The sequence below is a fragment of the Rhodnius prolixus genome, unplaced genomic scaffold (genome assembly GCF_049639745.1).
Source record: "Rhodnius prolixus isolate KJV_2025 unplaced genomic scaffold, Rpr scaffold_1, whole genome shotgun sequence".
Lineage (NCBI taxonomy): Eukaryota > Metazoa > Arthropoda > Insecta > Hemiptera > Reduviidae > Rhodnius > Rhodnius prolixus.
Window position 1 is genome coordinate 65405095 of NW_027411581.1, and position 16466 is coordinate 65421560.

Sequence of the window (16466 nt, forward strand, 5' to 3'; positions counted from 1 at the left end):
TTTTGTCTACTTTGACTTACTTTTATTGTAGTAAAAAAACAAAAATATTGCAATCGACACAGATTTATCGATTTTATGTTTCACAGAAAATATTTGTTTTGAGGCTGTCATCAAAAAAATGGTTTATTTAAACTGTTCTGTGTGAGCAAAATCACTCAATACTGGGAAAAATATTTATTATTTTATAATTTTTTATCGTATAAAGTTAAATCTGAAGTTCCCAATAGATTTCGGTAATAAACTATTTGAAAAACTCAGCCTGTAGTCGAAAGTGCCCCGTTTTTTTTTTAATCGATTTATTAGCATTTACATCATTTTCTCGAAAACGGTACCAACGATTTCTATTTAAATTTGTGTGCTCATTGCAAACATTTTAAATTACATTGTTTTTATTAGAAAATGTCAAACCTACCTGCACAGTACAGGTAGCCAAAACAGATAAAAAATAGAGAAGATAGTTCAGACGATTTTACAGTCGAGTATTGAATAAACAACGTAGCAGCAGCTGGACAACGAATGAAATAATGTTATAAAAGATACTTCGATACTTCTAGTTCCAATAAGTAAGTAATCTGATTCTTAAACCATCATGTTCTTTTTTGGCTCAAGAATCTCTCTTCTCTATTACCTTTTATAATTTAGCAAATTAAATTTGTCTTTTGAAATTAAATGTTATCTCTACATTGATAACATTTTTAACGTTTAGTCGACCTTGGTCCATTTGTTTTCCATTTCGCGCAGTACCTTATGTACAATGAATAAATCTCTTTCTCAGACAAAGATTTTTTTATGTTTTACCTTAACAGAGCAACTATATTTTGGATTTTGTAAAGAAATTTGATATCAACAGTTTTGTAAGGTAACCTTGATTTGATCTAATATTTTGTGTAAGATACCCTTAATAAAAAAAATTGATGCATATTGTATAGCGATCTTATTGCACAAATAACATAACTTTGATTTTTGCTAAAGCAACCTAGCCGTTTACTCTGTAAACTATCCCAAAAATGTACGCTGGGTCACCTGAAGGTTTCCAATAATTGAAAACCATCAGCGAGCTTGCATAATTTGTAGATATCTTAGTCTCTGATTTCAAAACTCTGAAGTAAAACACAATTTTTTTGAAACAATAAATCTGATTTCCTACCTTTCATTTCAATATTGTTGTTAGTATTTTGGTATTGTTTTTGACCCTGAACGAGAAGATAAACAGTCTGAACTGTCTGGCCGACAACTACCTGCGCAATAAGTTTAAAGACAATGAAAATTTAAACCAACTCTTGAGTATCTGAATACCTGCAATCAAATTTAACAACAAAAAAATATATAGTGAAAATAAAAAATAAGGCCCGTCAACATCTAACCTCATTGGAGCCCAAAATCTTTTGTTTTAAAAGAAGTTTTTTCTTCACAAATTAAAGCAATAAAATCAACGTTTGTTAATTTTGAAAATATTTGTATCACACGTAGTTTCCACAGTCGACTTCAGGCCATTGAGTTGTCTTTATCAACTTGTCTTAGTAAATATAACATGATTTGTACATAAAACTTATTCAATAAAGACTTTATCTAGAAATTATTTCAAAATGTTGATTATTACAAGTAGGTATTTTAATTTAAACTTTGAATTTATTTTATTTTTTTGTGTGGCTAAAAACGATAAAAATTACAGAAAGCCGAAAAATGATATATCGATTTAGTCCTACTAACAGACATGACTGTATCTAAGCGGTCAAAAATTTCTTAATCGGAAATATCATTTATTGATATTTTTTCTGTGCATTTCTCGAAAACATTTTTAAAAATTCTTTAAATTTTGTGTAATTATTATAATAAAAAAATCTTCAATTTTTATTTGAAAATTTTTTCAAGTTTCATCAATTTTTCCAATTATATGTAATATTAATCAAAAAGGCACTTTTTTTTTTGGAAGTGATTGGTAAACTTCTAAATTATTATTTCAGTTCGTGATAAGCAGTTTAGTAGTTCGGCCTCGCGTATTCTCTTAACGTGTAAAAAAAAATTGTTCACTGTTTTTAAACTTAGTACACTAAATAACAAGTAGATCTAGTCTCAGTTAAATTATTTTTAGAGTATTTTGAGTCCTGAAAAGGAGGTTACATCTAAGGTTTGGTGTTTTATAACCTAAAATAATGTTAACAAAATCTGTTTTCAAATTTTGAATTTGACTTAATACGTCGAGAATTGTGGTCGGGAAAAAGTATTGCAAGTGATTACATCTTTTACAAGATTCTTTTTTTTGTGTAAATAAATTCATTTTGTTATTACTGAAGGTTTTAATAATTGAAATGAATAATGATTTTAAGTGAAATACAATTTACGTGGCAAACAAACAATACAATGATGGAACATTGCATTCATTTTTTTTTATAGAAATAAGCTCCATTGTATTTTGAATGAAAGTGGGAAGGGACTTTAGTTGATTTAGTAGTTAGCCACCAGAATGTTCTGCAGCAGTTCTTATCTTAGCGAGAATGTACGGGCAGCCCTATCTAAAGCTATATCGGCGTTTGATGTTGGAATTGAACTTAATTTTTTAGTTATTATGAAGAAACGCCGTGAAACTATATTAACTAGTGTTAAATTCATTTTATCGGGTACTAAACCAAACGTGTACCCCATTGAATACGGTAGTGACGGAAAGAAAATCAATAAGCCTTACTATGCGATGGAACCTTATACTAGTTAAACCTGTAACATTACCAACGGTATTTTTTTATACAATTTTAAGGATATGTTTATTGTATATTTTAAAGTGTTTGTTTAGTGCAATTAATTACATTTGGAAGAAGAATCATCCTACTTTAGGTAAATTCTTAAATAATCTTTTTTTTTTTTAATAACAAAATATTTCGTCGTCCCCCGCCCTTCAAAGAAAAAAAAAAAAAAATTTCTTTTGTTTTTCCTGTTTGATTGGCAACTATTGACTTTTCCTTTATTTTTGTTTTGATACTACCTAGGATGGGAAAATTTTTTGATTTGGTGTGGAAATGAGCGAACTCCAAGCCACCGTCGAGTTCTCCATCGAACTCTGTAAATTTTTCAACGTCGATCTGTTTCAAAGGGGGTAAGTACAAAAAAAATTATACATAAATCCTAAATTTTAATAACAAAGAAAAACATTCTTTAATTCAGTAAATATAGTAATTCTAACTTATTTTAAAATTTGGTTCACAGCCAAACTTTAATATCCAATTCTTATTGTAGACGTGAACTTTAAAAAAAAACAAAATCCCCTTTTTTCTATTTGAATAATATTACTTACATTTTGCTTGTTTATTAATAATGATACAATTTAATATTATTCGTAAAAAATTGAAAGTAATCAATGCAATGTTTACTTTTAAAACGGAAAAAACAAAATTTTAAACTGATCGGAAGACAAAATAAAAAGCTCCATAGGAAGTTGCGTCATTTTTTGTCCTCTTGACATGAAACCAATGAAATTCTTTCTAGATTTACGGCTCACTGAACTATCATTTTCCTGCTTTCAAAGGGTGAATTTCTCCCTTTGTAACACTTTTAAAGTGTTTATGTAAAGTCTTGGGAATTGTTACGTCTGAGAATGAAATATTTTTAGTTAATAAAACTTTAAAAAGTTTTATTTAATTAAAACTTTCGTATAAATTAAATTATTATTGGAAAGAAAAAGCATTGTTACTTTTATGTACGTCTTCAAATGAAAGTTTGAATTGAGAACAATTACATTAAAATTGTATTTATTCACTTTTTTGGCATAATTAACATTACTAATTAAAGAGTGTTAACCTTTCTTTATGTTGTCTAATTTTTGAACTTTTAATTTTACTTTGGGACATGCTGTGGTCATGTTCTATGTCCATTATTTCTTAAATTATGCTTTTAAAGTTCTATCGTATTGTGGTACACAAATCAACCCCCTAGGTCAACGAACTAATATGACCCAATTGAAAAAAATACCTTCCTAGAAATGTTTGAGAACTACCTTTTGTTTCCTATATCTATTAATATCTAGTCATCTTTGTTCGCTACAAGGGAACCGTTGCATTAAATCTAGTATTATTTTTACCCACAGGGTCATTGTAATTTGAACTGACTTGTTTTTTTTTGTCGAGTGTGCAATTATTTGGGGGTGAATTTATATTTTTTTTAAAGACTCTTCATACTCCAAATGAAGGGTCAGTTTTCTTTGCTCTCTCTTACGATATTAGGTGAAGCGGAAGTAGTGAAAGAGGAAGTACGATCGTGTAGATTTTTAGTTTTCACCGAAAATTTCAGTCAACCGGAAGTCGCCATATTACTGAATCCTCTGCCATGAAACAAGCTGACATTTTCAAGTTTTTTTGTTTTTTAAATTGTATTTAAACTTTGCCCGCTTCTTGCGGCAATTCTGATGGAGAGTTATGGGTAAAGCTTTCCATCAAATAAAATGCGTTTTTAATTGTAGTGTACAGCCTCCATTACCAGTGTATTGTTAATGGCAATTCAACACGCAACTAAAGATCCAAATTTGAAAAAAAATCAATAAAGCGGAAATGCCATTTTACGGAATAAATTTCACGGGTTCGAATTCAATTTTGCTGGCCTTTTGATTTTCTCTTTCTAGGAGCTTCTTACAAAGAACTTCTTACAAAGGTGACAGACAGTTCTCTGTAACGAGAGAACATTATCCGGAGACCGGCAGTGCACTGAAAAAAGCTCCGGGCGCCAACTACCTCGGATGTTGTCGCTCCTTAAAAAAATAATAATAAAATAATAAAAATAAGTAAATACGTGAACTGTGGAATCTGTTATACATGAGAGTAACAGGAGGAGAAAAACTATCCATCGATGGCACTCCTCGACGTGATATTTCAATAACTTCAATGGCATTTCTATGAAAGAGACAGCAAGAACAAAACTTTAGAGCAGGATGCTTTCCTCGACACGATCAAAATGCGCATCTACTGCAGTCCCGTTTCCGGAATATTCTCGAATACGGCTTCAATATAAGTCTTCACATTGCCCCTCTGATATTTAAAGAAAATTGCCCAACAGGGTAATTAATTTGTACATTCTCTTACTACGGAAAATTGTGAACCCATCACATTTTTTTAACTCAAACACTTTTTTTGGGGGGGGGGGGCGCCGACGAAAAGAGGTTTTCTGAAATTTTGCTGGTGAGGAACAAATAACTTAAAAAAAAAAAACTTGGGAATTCAAACTTAATAGTACTTTATGGTATTAAAAAGACGTAACGTTAGAAAAGTACAGAAATAAACTAGGATTTCATTAAAATCAATTGCATAACCTTAAAACAGAAAAATTGATATAAAAAAAATAATAGTAACAATTTACTTTAAATTTAACAATTTAAACTTTCAATACTTGCACTTAAAATAATCCACTTTAAGTAATGTTTTTGAATGTTTAATGATAATGTGCAGGCTGTTGGAAGGTACAGTTAGGTTACATTTTTCAAAAAAAAATATTTGAAAACAGTGTTGATCTCCGTTGCATTAAAGTTAACTGAATTGAATATTTTTCTTTTCAAGTTTTTCTCTTGTAAAAGATGTTTTCAGTTTGCACGACCTCGCTTAGTTGATATATAATTCCAGTGTTCACAGCTGTTGCTTGGGTTCTATTTGTGCATAGTAGCTTTGAAGCTTAGTTGAATAATATATGACACTAGGGTCTTCATAATACAGATTTTATAACAAAAGAAAGCAAAAGTTTATTTGAAGGTTTAATTTAGTTCAAAAATAGTGGAGCAAATGAATTTAATTTTGTACGTCATAACAAAGAGTGTATTCTTTTCTTACACAACACAATGTGTTTTAATAATATATTAGGTGAGATGCGAAGTTTTATAGGTTATGACATTTTACTTTCAAAATAATATTTCAGAAGGAAATATTTACTTTATACACTGTTTTCAGAAGATTTAGACAAATTTTGCTTTCTAAGAATGCAAAATTCATTTTTACTTTATTGTTTACAATTTATTAGAACCACTGCTACATGTCAAGTAATTTTGAACAACTTTTTGATATGAGTTTAAACTGAGATTTCGTGTATATCTACGAGGGTCGTTTGAAAAGTCCGTGCAAAGTCAGAGAGATAGCACTACTGGCGCGTATCGAGGTTATGTTTAGTTAGTAGCATCTCTTGGAAGAACACACACTAAGTTTCAGCCAGATCGGTCTATTTCTTTGTGTTTGGCATTCGTTTGAATCGAGAAAGTCGAGTGATTTTCAAAAAATGGACGAAAAAGAATTTCGTGTGTTGATTAAACACTACTTTATGAAGGGCAAAACGCCTCAGGAGACTAAAGAGAAGCTTGATAAACATTATGGTGACTCTGCACCTTCGATTTGAACAGTGGTTTCAAAATTTTCGGAGTGGCCATATGGGTACAAGTGACGCTGAACGTTCTGGACGCCCTGTTGAGGTTACTACTCCAGAAATCATTGATAAAATCCATGATATGGTGATGGATGACAGAAGAGTGAAGGTGCGTGAGATTGCTAGTGCTGTGGGCAACTCGAATGAACGGGTACATAATATTTTGCATCAACATTTGGACATGACAAAGCTATCCGCAAGATGGGTGCCGCGATTGCTCACGCTTGACCAAAAAACGAAATCGTGTGAAGTGTTGCAAGGACGGTTTGCAGCTGTTCCAGAAAAATCCGCAGGACTTTAAGCGTCGTTTCGTCACTGTGGATGAAACATGGATACATCACTACACTCCTGAGACCAAAGAACAATCTAAACAATGGGTTACCAAGGGGGAATCTGCGCCAAAAAAGGCGAAGACCGTTCCTTCGGCCGGAAAGATTATGGCGACTGTCTTTTGGGATTCGCAAGGAATAATCCTCGTCGACTATCTGGAAGAGGGTAAAACTATTACAGGTGCATATTATTCATCGTAATTGGACCGTTTGAAAACCGAGCTGCAAAAAAAACGCCCACGATTAGCCCACAAAAAAGTCCTTTTCCATCACGACCAGCTCACACCTCAGCAGTTGTGGTCGCAAAATTAATGGAAATAGGGTTCCAACTCGTTTCACATCCCCCCTATTCTCCAGACTTGGCTCCCTCGGACTACTATTTGTTCCCCAATATGAAGAAATGGCTGGCGGGAAAAAGATTTTATTCAAACGAGGAGGTGATTGCAGAAACGAATGGCTATTTTTCAGACTTGGACAAATCCAATTATTCGGAAGGGATCAACAAACTAGAGCAGCGTTGGACGAAGTGTATAAGCCTAAAAGGAGACTATGTTGAAAAATAAAAAAGGTTTACCCCAAAAAATTAAGTAGTTTTTATTTTTGCACGGACTTTTCAAACGACCCTCGTAAATGAATGGAAGGTCGGGGAGCTACAGCCATTGCGTAGGTGTAAAACTCGGAACGTGTATAGCTCCAAGGATGGCAATAATTATCACGTTTGGAGAATACAAAACGGATGGACAAGGCTGTGAGTTCTTGAAACTCTTCCTGAAAGACCAAAACCCTTACCCACAAAAAAACATACAGTATGGAGAGGTCGCCGACTAGGACCGTTTCTCTAAACGTTCTTGAAAAAGCTGGTGAAACCATCAATCAAGGCAAGAATCGATTAGTTGTGTCGGAAATTATGCCACAACAGTTGGTATTCGTTAACAAAAAGCATCTGAATCCTATTTGAACAGCAACAATCGCCACACACGTTTCACAAACTGTTGCCCAAAAAAATCAAATGAGTTTTAAATACTAAATAGTTCTACCTCGTCCTTCATACTGGAGAACATTTTCATTAACGACTAGGCAAGAAAAACATTGTTCAAGAACTCTGACTGCTGAGGAGCCAAATTTTTTAGTGTTTGGATAAATCCACTTGTTTCTTGTTAGCAAAGATGGTTCTTATTTCTATTAACCAGTTAAGCGCGTTCGACGTGTATACACGTCAAACCAAATCTCTGTTACGATGCGTTCGACGTGTATACTCGACGTTGTCAAAAATATAAAATTGCCATTAACTATAAAAACTCTAAATTTTAATAAAATACAATAAGAATATTATTTGGTGGGATGTTTCCTTTATCTTACTAATAGAACTGCGGTGGAAGTCAGCCAAAGGATAAGTGGTTGGTACATGTTTGGTCTCCGCATTAGAGATTGGGGAATTACGCACCCAAATAGAAGCTCTCAACCCTTGTGCAATGACCGTTTTTACTTTAGAGGTTCAGACCTCAGTACGAGCATGATTTCATTTTGCACAGAATTCAAAAGCTCTTTTCTTCCTTGTAAAAGCTCTTGCGGTGTCCCTAGTTAATAACTATAGCAATGCATACGTGAAGTGGTGCACAGATTTTGGAATGAGCACAGAATGCTCTGTACGTAATCTCAAGCCCCAGAGATTGCAGAAAAAATCGCTTGCAGTGACTATAATGACGTTGCAAACTTTTGGTTGTTTTGCGTCATTGTCTGATTTTAATTCCGCACACTGGGTTTAAAAAAAAAAAAAAAAAAAAAAAAACTAAATTCCACGCTTAACTGGTTAAATTGAACGAAAATCAGTTGAATTATACAATACAAAGTATACATTATGAAAATCCGCAAAAAATTTTTTTGAAAAATGTAACCTAACTGTACCTTCCAACAGCCTTCACATTATCAATAAACATTCAAAAACATTACGTAAAGTGTAGATTTTTTTAAGTGCAAGTATTAAAAGTTTAAAGCTGAAAGAATTATTACTTACGTAAAGTTCACTTGAAGGTGGAAAACAACTTGTATTTTGTAAAGAAGGTAACATTGTGACCATTATTTAATGTAGATGTAAACTAATTCATTGATGACATTAATCCTGAGCATTTATTCCGCCCGATGTAACTTATATTTCTTTATCAATTTATTTTTCGAAAAACAAATTTAAACTGATCCTTACATTACCAATTATGGAAACTAATAGATTAAACTATTATGGACAGCTTTAAACTAATTAAGGTAAAAAAAAATACTTAATTGTTGAGTTGTAAATTGTTTTTATCGTAGGTTCTACCAGATCAGAACTACACTTAAAGTCTCACCAAAGCTTCAGGTGAAGATCGAAGCTAGTGTACCCTCTCAGACAAAAAATGTTGCAGGTACTTTTTTTTCTTAACATTTGAAAAAAAATAGTTAAATTTCTTCAGCTGAAATCTTAATTTCTTTAATTTTTTTTTTCTTTCTAATTCCAGAGAACGAGTTGGGTTTACCAGCATGTGTGTTCAATGGAGTTGGCGTCAGTAAAACATTCCAAATATTGTACAGAAATGAAGAAGTTACTTTAGACGATACAATTATGTTTAGGGCTCACATACTTGTAGATTCTCATAAGGTAAGGTACTTAATTTTTTTATATATATATATATTTGTGCGAAGTAATTCTTATATCTCCAGCAAACGGATTTTCTATGCCAGAAATTACTAGATCTTACTAATTTTCTTGTATTTACGTTACGCAAAAAAAAAATAAAAAATAAGTAATTAATTTTTCGAGATATTTTAATAAGTTAAGACTGGACTCCCACGCGGAGGTCCCGGGTTCGAATCCAGCTGCTGACCTCTTAGATTTTCTCTTCCTAGGAGCTTCTTACAGCTCACTGTCCGGTGATGGACAGTGTTGTCTGTAACCAGAGAAGACTGTCCGGAGGCCGGCAGTGCACTGGAAAAAGCTCCGGGCGCTAATGACCTCAGCTGTTGATGCGCCAAAAAAAAAAAAAAATCAGTTAAGAAAAACTTTTGTTTATATTACTTGGATTAAAAAATTAAAATATAACCTCACTCTTACTAATTCCCTAATAACATCCATTTTAATGTTATTAAATTGAAGTATCGATATTTTTATTGCCAAAACAGAACCTCCAGCAAACGGATTTTCCATGTCGGAAATTACTAGATCTTACTAATTTTCTTGTATTTAAGTTACGCAAAAAAATAAAAATTAAAAAATTAAGTAATTAATTTTTCGAGATATTTTATTATAATAAGTTAAGAAAAACTTTTATTTATATTAACTTGGATTAAAAAAAAAATTAAAATATAACCTCGCCCTTAATAATTCCCTAATAATATCCATTTCAATACTGAAGTATTGATATATTTTTTTTATTGTCCCAAAACAGATAGAAGAAAGTTTAGAAAGAGCTGACTTCACATTGATTGTGGAGCTCTGGTTCACCGACCAAGCTTTGTTAACCGATCAACAAACAAATGTATCTTGCGTTTCCATGAGAACATTACAGCTGTCATTTTTAGCCACTAAAGGTCTACATTATCATCTTCCAGTACTGTTTGATTATTTCCATTTATCGGCCATAACTTTAACCATTCATGCCAGTTTGGTAGCATTACATCAGCCTTATATCAAGTATGTTATTATTTATTTCTTTTTAAAAAAATTAAATAGGATAGTAAATGATTATTTTTGGCTCCAAAAAATTGTAGATTTAAATGCATTATTAATTTATATTGGAAGCAATAGACAGCTAATTAATTACTACTAATATTGAAACAGAATCGATCTTTATTGAATCAAAATTTCATGCATATCATGCAGTGTTGTAAATACAAAAAAAAATGGACATAAATATTTTACGTATTCAATCAGATCAATTCCATTTTCTGATGTAATAAAATGGGGCAATATAATTATTGATAGATCTCTCTTTTATTTCAATTCTAATCTTATTTTATATTTTTTAAACTGTTTACCAGGAAGAGTATACTGAATCTTGTCCAGAGCTGGTATGTTTGGAGTTTTTTTGTTAATAATAATAAATTTTTTTGTTTTTCAATTTAAATAATTTAATTTATTATTATAGTACTCCAAGAAGTGGAAAAACCTGGTTGGGAACTTCACAGAGATACAACTTTAGACCGCAAAACTCTGTAGAAACTGTATTCTTCAGCAATCTTGTAAGTTATATATTTATCTTAGGGGTGGGACACTACCCATGAATGTCTCAGATTTGAATGAATCCATATTTCTTTAAGAGTGTACTTATTTAAAGTTACATTTTTTTTTTTTTTTCTATAAATTTCTACTCCCAGAATGGTAGCACAAGTAAATGTGTCGGAGGTGGAAGCGGTAGTGGTTCCGGAGGCAGTAGACTGGCACATGCTAGGCATGTTCATAGAGAAGTATGCACGATGCTGGTTGCATCTTACGATTCACTTTACAGTACCTTACAACAATACATTAGGCTAACACATAATGATAGTCATGATGTCTCAAAGGTAATCTTTATGAATTGATTTCTTTATTTTTATTCTATAATAAATTAATTTTCTTGTCCAATTAGCTATAAACTTCCGAAGAACATTTATTTATTTATTTACGATTTTAGGACAACCACAGAAGTTTATTAGCAGCTATTCAACAAAGGACTGCGTTTTTGCATTCCGAAGCTCATTGGGAAAGACTGAGGGTGAATATAAATTCAATAATCTATTGTGATTATTATAAATACACATTTTTGAGAAATCAGCATTTCTGTAGGTTGTTTATTTCATTTTTAATATATCTACACATGTATGTTTTAAACCATTTTGAATATACGCAGATATTTTCACTTATCAAAGTAAAGGTAACTATTTCAGAATTTAAGTAATACTAAATCGGCGTTAGAATTTGAAGAAGATCGCTTAACCCGACGTGAGACTTTAATTAACAATTATCTACTTTTAACTAACAATTATCTAACTTTAAATAACAATTATATAACTTTAATTAACAATTATCTAACTTTAACTAACAATTATCTATTTTTAACTAACAATTATCTATTTTTAACTAACAATTATCTAACTTTAATTAACAATTATCTAACTTTGATTAACAATTATCTAACTTTAACTAACAATTATCTAACTTTAATTAACAATTATCTATTTTTAACTAACAATTATCTAACTTTAACTAACAATTATCTAACTTTATTTAATTGTCTAACTTTAATTAACAATCTTCTAACTTTAACTAACAATTATCTAATTTTAATAAACAGTTATCTATCTTTAATTAACAATTATCTGGAGACTTTTTTTTTCTTATTGCTTGTTTTGGAGGCGATAGATATCTATTGAAAATACCGTCAGATTTGACGGTATTATAGTTAGTTGTTAGGTATATGTAGTCTAATTCTTACAAAGCTAAATCTATTGCGATCTTAAAAAAAAAACTAATTGTGGCTCCTTTAATGTATCATTGTGATAAATAGAGGCGCCTGGTAATAGGTAAATGTGAGTGTGAGGAGATGAACTCAAGTTTTTCTATGGGTTCGAATCCGAATAGTTGTTCTCGTCAATTATCTCTGCAGGTTCTTAATGTATAGTGTATGAGGTACAGATAGAAGTAGATTGAAGCATCCGATGGCGTGATCACGGAGAGTTAATCTCGATGGAGGTCGTCGTATCATTCAAATTAGCTTTACGATTAAGAGTAAAGAGGGTGGAATAAATAATCTTGAGTTTTATCATGATTTTTTTTTTATTAGTTAATGGAAGGAGAAGAAGAATTCGCTACTGTAGCCAATTCTGATATAGCTCAATTATGTGCTGAGAACATAGTCTTGTGGCATCAGTTTCTAGAGCTATGTTCCTGCCAACAACCAATTAGTACACACCTAGCAACGGTGCATCATCATCTTAGGGTAAGCTTTTTACAAGCAACTATTGCTGTAAATAGTCGTATTGGTAATTGTGCAACAATTATTTGCATTGTCTTAAAACAATAATAATAGTAATAAAACATTCATGGACAAAAAAAATCTGGTCATGTATGTTTTAAGTTTTTCTTCTTTCTCAGGTAAAAAGATTCGCAGAAGGATTCTTCGTTTTAGACAATCCGAGACAATCGGCAGCCGGTTGTTACGATCAAAATTATCAAACATATTTAGCAGTTTCGGAACTAGCGAAGAGAAGGTAAATCCATTAATATTATTATTATAGAAAATTGTTTAAAAACTACAATAATATTCAATAAAATATAATTACTTTGGCCAGATATTTAAGCCTACTACCGCAATTACCAGTACACTGTCCACAATTAGATGGAGATGTTGCATCTTTGCCAGTTATTTTTGAGGACCAATACCAAGATGTGGCAGAATTTGCTAGGAGAAGATCTGCAGCTAGAAAAGCTGGAAGTGGTAAATGATTTTTGTATTATTTCAAGGCTAATTGAACTTCACATCTCAGTAGTCTGATCTTTTTCTAGTATACTCGCAAGTATGGAAAATTTTAAAATTCATTCTAATAAGATTTTTTGAGTCGCTGAGGATTTGGTTTACATATTTACAAATCTACGTCTAATTAAAATATGCTTTTCTTAAGAATAATTGATATATTTTCATTCCGTTACATTTGAGCCATAACACTCTTCCTATCGTTATCTCGGACTTCACGTGGTTAAGCATACAATACCCATTTTTGATTAAAACGAACTAAGTTTTTTAAAAAACTATTGGACAATGCCCCTATGTTAAAGTCACAACTATGTTAACGTTCGGAATAGAGTACTATTCCCTTATAGTTGTACAGTACACCTAAATACCCGAACCTTTATTCGTCTCCAATCACACTATTCACAATAACCTTCTCTTTGTCTCGGTCATCGCCAAAGCCCGTTATCTAAAATTCCATTCCCAACTATCCAAATCGCACGAATTCTTCATCCAAGCCCTCTCAATCCCCTACTAATCCTCCATGACGTCTAAAGCGTCTTACCCTCGCGCGAAAAAGTTGAACTTTAAAGTTTTACACACTATTTTCTAGATTCAACTTAAAAATTACAAAAAAAAAAAAATTCATTTTCAGACCCATTTCTTACAAATTGTGGTGTCGAACCTAAAAGCGAAGGAAGTCCGAACAATACAGTGTCTGTTGTACAACAACCACAAGAAGACTGTAGTTGTGGTATTGCTGCCATCTTACAAGCTCGTTCTAAGCAAAATCATCACTCAGCATCACAGAGTAAGTGGGATTTCATTCATTGTTCTTTTACTTTACGTAAGAAGAATTTAGAATGTTCACCCGGTAATATACGTTTTAAAGGATTTTAGATTTTTCTAAACCGCTCAATGGCACACCTAGATTTAGAAATGCTTTTAGATAAGCAGAAATAAGAAAAAAAAAAAATGTTGTGAATCTTGTTTTTCAGGTATCCCCAAAGGAAAATGGTCCATAGGTGTTCAATCCGGTGAACGTGATGGTCACTGAATCGCCCCCCCCGAGTCGATACAATACGCCCATCAAATTGCCTATCGAGAAATTTCCTTAAATGCCTGATGGTGTTATATCGATTCGGAAGGCGATTCTGCTATACTGAAAAATACAATTTTAATTTTTTTTACTAATTTTTCCCCCATAGGTATTTCATAAATTATCGAATAATGCAATAAAAATTGATATCGTAAAAATATCCAAAATAAATATGTTTTGAACATTATATTTCCGGTTTCATACTTCTAATGTAATGCAGATTCAAAACAGTTAATGAAATATTTTCCTGAAGTAAAAGAAAGTAAAATCTAGATCATTGAATGAAAGTGAAAGAGCACCATTTTAGATACTGGATAAGTGTGCTTTTATTGGTGAGGGAGTGGCCTAAGGTGTCATACGTCATCAGCTACACTCCGCCCACTTCACACATCTCGTTCGCCAATGAGATTAGCCAATCGTTTTTGGTAATTATTTCTAGGAAAAATACTATTTAAATTTTTTTAAATAATTTTTCCCCCATAGGTATTTGATAAATTATCGAATAATGCAATAAAAATTGATATCCTAAAAGTATCCAAAATAAACATGTTTTGAACATTATATTTTTGGTTTCATACTTCTAATGTAATGCAGAATCAAAAAAGTTTATGAAATATTTTCCTGAAGTAAAAGAAAGTAAAATCTAGATCATTGTATGAAAGTGATAGAGCACCATTTTAGGTACTGGATAAGTGTGCTTTTATTGGTGAGGGAGTGGCTTACGGTGTCACTACGTCATCAGCTACAGTCCGCCTATTTCACACATCCCGTTCGCCAATGAGATTAGCCAATCGTTTTCATTGTAACCCAATTTCATATCTAATGTATTCTGAGTTTGACGTAATATATTCGTCATCGCTTAATTTGTATGACGCACGTAGGGGACATATTTTCCAGCAAGATCGAAACAGTTAACGTGCTGTACCAATTGATTATACATGAAGATGTATATAACTTTTATTTGAAACATTTCTAAAGTACTTAGGAAAGGGTCAAGGCTTCGCTGTAAAGATAATTCTTTCACGCCAAGGTGCGGTTTTTATAAACTATATAAAATTAATAAGAATTGTGATTCGAAAAAAGGAAGTTAGGAAAAACCTTATTAGCGGTTACAAACTTAAGAATGTTGTAAAAGAGGGTTGCTTTTTATATTTAGTAAGTATTTAGTTGTAACAATGTTTCTAGTCTGCCATTATTTTCTATAGGAGGTGGTGTATGGTCTGATTATGAACAAAGAAATAACGGAGTAAATAGTTGGGGTCTTGTACCTCAAGCACGGCACAGCAAGTCGTTGGATCATTTGCTAAGGGCTCATCAACCGCTGGCTCTGGCATTACCCATAGGGCACAATCATAGTCACCATGAACGAATAAAAAGGTATATTTTTCTAATATTTGTTTAACCTCTTTTTTACAAAAACTTCAAAATAAAAACTACAAGCCCATTGTTTATACAGGGAACCACTCACCATTGATTGTTCTACACTCCCGTCAAGAGGTTCAAAACGCACGGAAGATACAACAGATTTTAGGACACTACCCTTAAACAGAACTCACCACCATCGTCATCATACTAAGGGTGAAACCATGAAGAAAAAGAATACCAATATGGCTGGTCAATCGGCCACATCAAATCTTATGTGCAATGGCCATGCCGGAACCGGTAGTCGGACTTGCGTGAAGAAAAATAGAGATAACTATCATAATAATGAGAATAGCAATCCACAGCATCTACATCACCATCAACAACAGCAACATCAGCAGCAGCAACAGAGTCATCACTTTTCCACGTTACCTGTTAGACATCCAAGAAGACATCATCAACCATCGGCTGCATTTTTAAGAAATGGACTGTCTAGCGCACATCGACATAAATCTGGTAAGATTTTTTTTTTTTAATCTGATTAAAAATTATTTAAAATGAAGAGATTTACAAAAAATCGTGATCATCTGCAGAATGAATTTTGTTTGTGTTTTTGACGTCTGAGCGCTTTTTGCTCTCTCTTTATAGGTAAGGAAAGCACCTGTAATCGTGCCAAATGTTCAAAATTTAGCTTCACTGGAAAGAATTTTTGGAAGTCCTCTGGTTAGGAAAAGTGGTCTGTAAAGAAGTGGTCTGTAAGGAAGTGGTCTGTTTGTACTCTCTCCCCCCCACTCTCTCTCTCTCTCTTAAACACACACTCACAGTGAATGTCAA

General features: G+C 32.4%; 1 protein-coding gene across 2 annotated transcripts in view; it reads left to right on the forward strand.

The window, feature by feature from the left end:
- The first annotated feature begins 1956 nt into the window (after positions 1 to 1956).
- LOC141446131 (protein FAM135A) overlaps positions 1957 to 16466 on the forward strand; it is a 38692-nt gene continuing 24182 nt past the window's right edge. The window contains exons 1-15 of one of the 2 annotated variants that reach the window (XM_074112571.1): positions 1957 to 2829; positions 2982 to 3088; positions 9021 to 9112; positions 9206 to 9345; positions 10133 to 10377; positions 10725 to 10754; positions 10832 to 10925; positions 11061 to 11246; positions 11357 to 11437; positions 12506 to 12661; positions 12817 to 12932; positions 13014 to 13159; positions 13827 to 13982; positions 15476 to 15647; positions 15727 to 16148. In XM_074112571.1, coding sequence (XP_073968672.1) covers positions 3012 to 3088; positions 9021 to 9112; positions 9206 to 9345; positions 10133 to 10377; positions 10725 to 10754; positions 10832 to 10925; positions 11061 to 11246; positions 11357 to 11437; positions 12506 to 12661; positions 12817 to 12932; positions 13014 to 13159; positions 13827 to 13982; positions 15476 to 15647; positions 15727 to 16148 — 2113 coding nt within the window. In that variant the 5' untranslated portion in view covers positions 1957 to 2829; positions 2982 to 3011. Of the gene's footprint in view, positions 2830 to 2981; positions 3089 to 8616; positions 8775 to 9020; positions 9113 to 9205; positions 9346 to 10132; positions 10378 to 10724; positions 10755 to 10831; positions 10926 to 11060; positions 11247 to 11356; positions 11438 to 12505; positions 12662 to 12816; positions 12933 to 13013; positions 13160 to 13826; positions 13983 to 15475; positions 15648 to 15726; positions 16149 to 16466 lie in introns of those variants that run through there. The other variant, XM_074112572.1, reaches the window with a different exon arrangement.